Raw genomic sequence first — 4,825 nt, 5'->3', positions numbered from 1 at the left:
CCCATAGAAAACGGTCCTTCCACATGACTGTGTAAAACTCCGCCATTGATATCTGCTGTGGATTGAGGAGGAGGAGGAGGAGGAGGAAGATTACCACAACGCTCTTGGTTTTTCCGTGTAAACATGAAGAGGAAGTCCCCCTCGGAGGCGTTGGCATCGTACGAAGGGCGATTACAGAAAGCAAAACACTGAGATCCCCTCTCCGCCAATGAACTTTGGACTAAAGTTTGAGGAACACATTTTTAGAAATTGTTAGACATTTATATTTCTGAGATCCTCAGTAATGGAAATAAATTATATGTGTACTTCAAGGAACAAAATGTAATTCCTGTGTGATTTCACTTATTTAATTTAAGAACACCAGTCAGATAAGAATTGTTAATATTTTTGTGCAATGTATTTCTCCTTTTTTACCTGAGAATGTACCATTTTGCCATTTTGTAATACTATATTGTAAATTCGTCATGTCCATAGATATTTCAGTTTCATGAAAATAGTTACTAGTTAATACTTAGTTTTTTATTTTATTTTAAATAAACAAAGAAAAAAACAGATACACTGGGTCTATGAAGAAAAGGATATCTGACTAAGTTGTTTGGATGTTTGGATAATCAAATTAACATTTGATTTTCTGCAGAATTGAATATGAGCTACAAGACTGGACCTATGCTCGCATGAAGGAACATATGTTTTGGCAAAACAAAATATGTTCAGTATCCAAGTTATATTTGTAAAACATCTGTAGAGAAATTATCATTAACTGTGTCCTTTCAATTCAGAATTATAAGTTTAGTTTACAGAGAAGCACATCCAAAGGGTATGGTACATATGCAAATGAAGATGTCTCACTGAGGCTGAAGTACTGTAGCAGATAAAAGTTGTGGTCTGTGGTTGAAAGCCATTGAGATAGCTGGCCTCTGGGATGCAGCACTGTTTAACTCTTAAACCTCTGTTCCTATTCATGGGATAAGCATGTACTCATAAAGTACATACCCTGGCACCCCATCCAATTTTGAACACAAAACCTTTCTGGGAAATTAGTGCCTACATGCAAATATTCGAGTCAAAATATTTGATCTAATCATATTTTCTATAACTATGCATATAGAAGTTATACTATGGAATAATATTTTACAAATAGTTTTGAGATCTGTAGATATTGAGTGGAAAAAAGCACCTAACAGAAAGATTACATGGGCTGTTGGTGAGATGGTAAGATCCCACAGTTTCGTGACAGGGACGTACATTGCAGAGAAACTAGGCGGGGGGGTGGGAGGGGGCATGGGGAGTTTGGGAGGGGGGGGGGGGGGGGTTAGGGGATTCTCCTAACAGGCATTGTCCCCCCACACAGTGGGATACTTCAGACAAATCCCTCATAGTTGCAGGTGGTCAGGCGTAAGCAAAGAGTTAAGTCTCAGGGTCTCTCAGCCCCTCCCCTTTGATGTTCTGACATCATTGGCCCCACCCCCCTTCAGAGCTCTCTCCCCTTCCCCCCAAAACACTGTCACTCAGTTCAGCTTTCGGAGAGAGCGCTGCTGCACGAACGCTGTTCGGAACCGACCAAGGGTTTGCTACGCCACCCTGGAATAGGACAAAAACGACCAAAGAAGAAAAAAACAAAAAACGACATGTTTTCTTGAGGGCCTTCTCCCTCTCCGATGTGGACTGTATGTAGGCGAGTGTCGTAGGCGAGACAGTCACGAGTGTGGCCGAGTTAGACATGGCTGTGCAGGCTGCCTTCATGAGCTCCCAGTTCATGAACCTCTGTTTCCCCGGCTCCGTCATGGAGTACGGAGCGGAGAAAAGTTTCGAGGGGCGCCTCCTGGGGGAGGCGGATCGGGAGGGGGACTTTCGGGAGACCACCCGGGACCTCCTGAGCTTCATCGACTCTGCCTCCAGCAACATCAAGCTGGCCCTGGACAAGCCCGTCAAGTCCAAGCGGAAGGTCAACCACCGGAAGTACCTGCAGAAGCAGATCAAGCGGTGTACGGGGATCATCACGCCCCCCGCGGCGAACGTCGCCCCGGATACCGCCAAGCGGCAGGGCTCCCCGAGCTCGCAGCAGCCCGCGTTCCCGGCCGGAAAGACCGCTCCCAAACGGGACGGGGTCCAGGCCAACCTGCAGAGCAAGAGCCTGGCGGCGCTCTTTGACCCCGCGGCCAAGAAGGACGCCCGGGCGGAGAAGGCCAAGAAGCTTCCGCTGCGGCACCGCAACCTGCCGCCGTCCTTCTTCACCGAGCCCGCCAACTGTGCCAAAGTCACCTCCACCTCCGGCATGACCCTGAAGGACCTGGAGCGGGGCAACCCAGAGGCGGCCGAGTTCTTCGAGCTCCTGGGCCCCGACTACAGCAACATGCTGGCTGACCAGGACGTCTTCGCCCACGGGCTGCCCCTCAGGGTGCAGCAGGAGCCGGTAGGTGGCGGGGCGGACCCGGGGGGCACCTACGACCCCCACCACCTGGTCGGGGGCTTCCTGTACACTGAGCCCTGGGGTCCCTGCGCCAGCCCAGCCAAGAAAATCTGTGGGCCGGGCGAAAACGCACGGACTGTGCCGTCTGGGACGGGTTCGCTGTACTGCCATTCGGAGTCTTCGGCACCCTCGCCTCTCGAGGAGAGCGGGCCCTGCCCTCTGGCCTTCCCAAACTTTTTTACGGATTGCTCACTTCCACAGGTCGCGTACGATTTCACTGCTGGATACAACAGGGCCGTTTTTCCCACACTCTGAGAGAGAATTCCAGGTTTTCCCTACACTCTGAAAGAGAATTCCAGGTTTTCCCTACACTCTGAGAGAGAATTCCAAGTTTTCCCTACACTCCGAGAGAGAATTCCTGGTTTTCCCTACACTCTGAGAGAGAATTCCAGGTTTTCCATTTGGACTACATCGCTGTGTACTTTTGACACTGAGGACAGGAGTTGCTGTTCGTTTGCATTTGTTTGTATTTGCTTTGTAATTCTTTTGAGGGTTTTTGCATGCCATGTTTCACATTGCACATAGTATTGTTGTTCTCCGAACATTATCCTAAGTTGATTATTGTTAGAATCTTTTATTTCACTTTAGCAATATGAAATATTAGCATAATGTCCTTAACAAAAAAAATCTGAAAAGGTTACAAAACATATCTTGTTTCTGCAGCTTGATTGTGGAGAATGATTTGACTTTAGTGTTGGGAAGGTCATGGGCGTATGTTTTTCCTCAGGGGTTTTCAGAGGTGAAGGTGACAACATTTCCAACTACCCTTAACTGTGCCTTCTGTACACAGGGCTAACACATCACCTGGACTGGTGCAAGAGATGCAAGATCACAGTTATATGATTTGCATGTTCTGAGCTGAACATTTTAATGCTGATGTAACAATCACTACTGGTTACTGCAGTCAATAGAGTTCTTGAACACTGACTTTGTGGAGAAAAAAAAAGTAAAAAAAAAGAAAATCCAAAAACCTACACTTCAAAGGGTTACAATTTGGGGATTATCTTTATGTACCCTCATGCCAAGGCTGTGGCATGACATTTCTTTTTATAATTATTGTAGAAATAATTCTGATCAATTTGACCTGGAAATATTCTCAAAAGACCTTCAGAGAATTCAAAGTTGCAGAATTAAATATATGCTTTGATTCAAGCATATAAAAATATTCATGCGGATGACTTTACTGGAGATGACAAAAATACAACTTTGAAAAAAAGCAAGACAATAAATATGCTTACGGTAAATATTTTACCATTGGCCAGGATGCAAATTTAGAAAACAGCTACTATTGACTGAGATAAAATATATTGTTAAATTTGTAAAATGCAGATTTGACAGGATCGGCCATGATACACTTTAAAACCTCTCTGTGGAATACCATCAATATTCTCTGTTTAATGTGCAGTGATGTGGCATGAGATCCACCTAGGCCAATCAATGAATTGAAAAAACTTACAAATTCTGGCCCCATATTTGTTTAGAAACCACTTGACAGGGATTGATCCATTCATTTTCTTATAAATGGCAATCTACCCGTTTTACATGTAAGAACAAAAATGTGCTATAAAGAAAATTGCTACAAAATGATGTGGTGGTAATGATTTGTTTTGCCTTTAGATAATCCTGAGTTTGTCCTTTCTGTGTAGCACAAATTCCAAATTATGATATTCATCACAAAAACAGAGATAGGTTTTTACATATTTAATTAACAAAAACAGAGACAGTTGTATTCAATAAATAAAACTAAAATGACATAACCACTTAAAAAAAAAAAAATGTTTGCAATACTTTTGTGTTTACTAAATGTCTGCCCATGGTCGTAATTAGCTAGATATTATTCCATTAAGAGCAACTCCTGTGTTGATGAAAAATGTACCATTGAGTATCTTTGAATTTCAGAGTAACAGTAATGACAGTTACAGTCAGGAAAAGCATTTAAAGTTTCTGTTCAGCACTTACAATGCTCTATAACATTAAAAGACAAGGTGGATTAATAGTCAAAGTTAAAATTGAATATTAGATTTTAGTTTGGAGGCAAACAAATCTGAGAACATAAAACTGTACATAATATGTATGTTTTAACTCATGAATTGGTCTAATGAATACAAGAAAATGCATACCCTCGCTTACAATTATGCCTGTGTATCATGTGTTGTAGTGTATGCTGTCACAGTTAACTGAACTTTAGGAAAATATGCCCTATGGTTCACATACAGTGTAATGATAAAAATCTGTAAAATTGTCTATAATGACTGTGGGAGGATGAAAATAAAGCTGGTCTTTATTCCTGTCAAAAACAGACACTGTTGTTGAACTGCAGTATATTTAGAGGAATAAATAAAAATTGTGGTAAAA

At 42.8% G+C, this 4,825-nt stretch overlaps 1 protein-coding gene across 1 annotated transcript; it reads left to right on the top strand.

Annotated features, from left to right (window-relative positions):
• Nucleotides 1–1,529: 1,529 nt before the first annotated feature.
• LOC133108552 (protein FAM181B) lies at nt 1,530–4,825 on the top strand. Its single transcript, XM_061218132.1, has one exon. The coding sequence runs from the start codon at nt 1,721–1,723 to the stop codon at nt 2,723–2,725; it is 1,005 nt and encodes a 334-aa protein (XP_061074116.1). The 5' UTR covers nt 1,530–1,720; the 3' UTR covers nt 2,726–4,825.

The sequence above is a fragment of the Conger conger genome, chromosome 13, assembly GCF_963514075.1.
Source record: "Conger conger chromosome 13, fConCon1.1, whole genome shotgun sequence".
Classification (NCBI taxonomy): domain Eukaryota; kingdom Metazoa; phylum Chordata; class Actinopteri; order Anguilliformes; family Congridae; genus Conger; species Conger conger.
Note: the sequence above shows the minus strand (reverse complement) of the source record. Positions and strands in the feature narration are given on the sequence as shown.

Excerpts from the sequence above, each read along its gene's own strand:
- LOC133108552 (XM_061218132.1), top strand. The coding sequence starts at position 1,721 with ATGGCTGTGCAGGCTGCCTTCATGAGCTCCCAGTTCATGAACCTCTGT.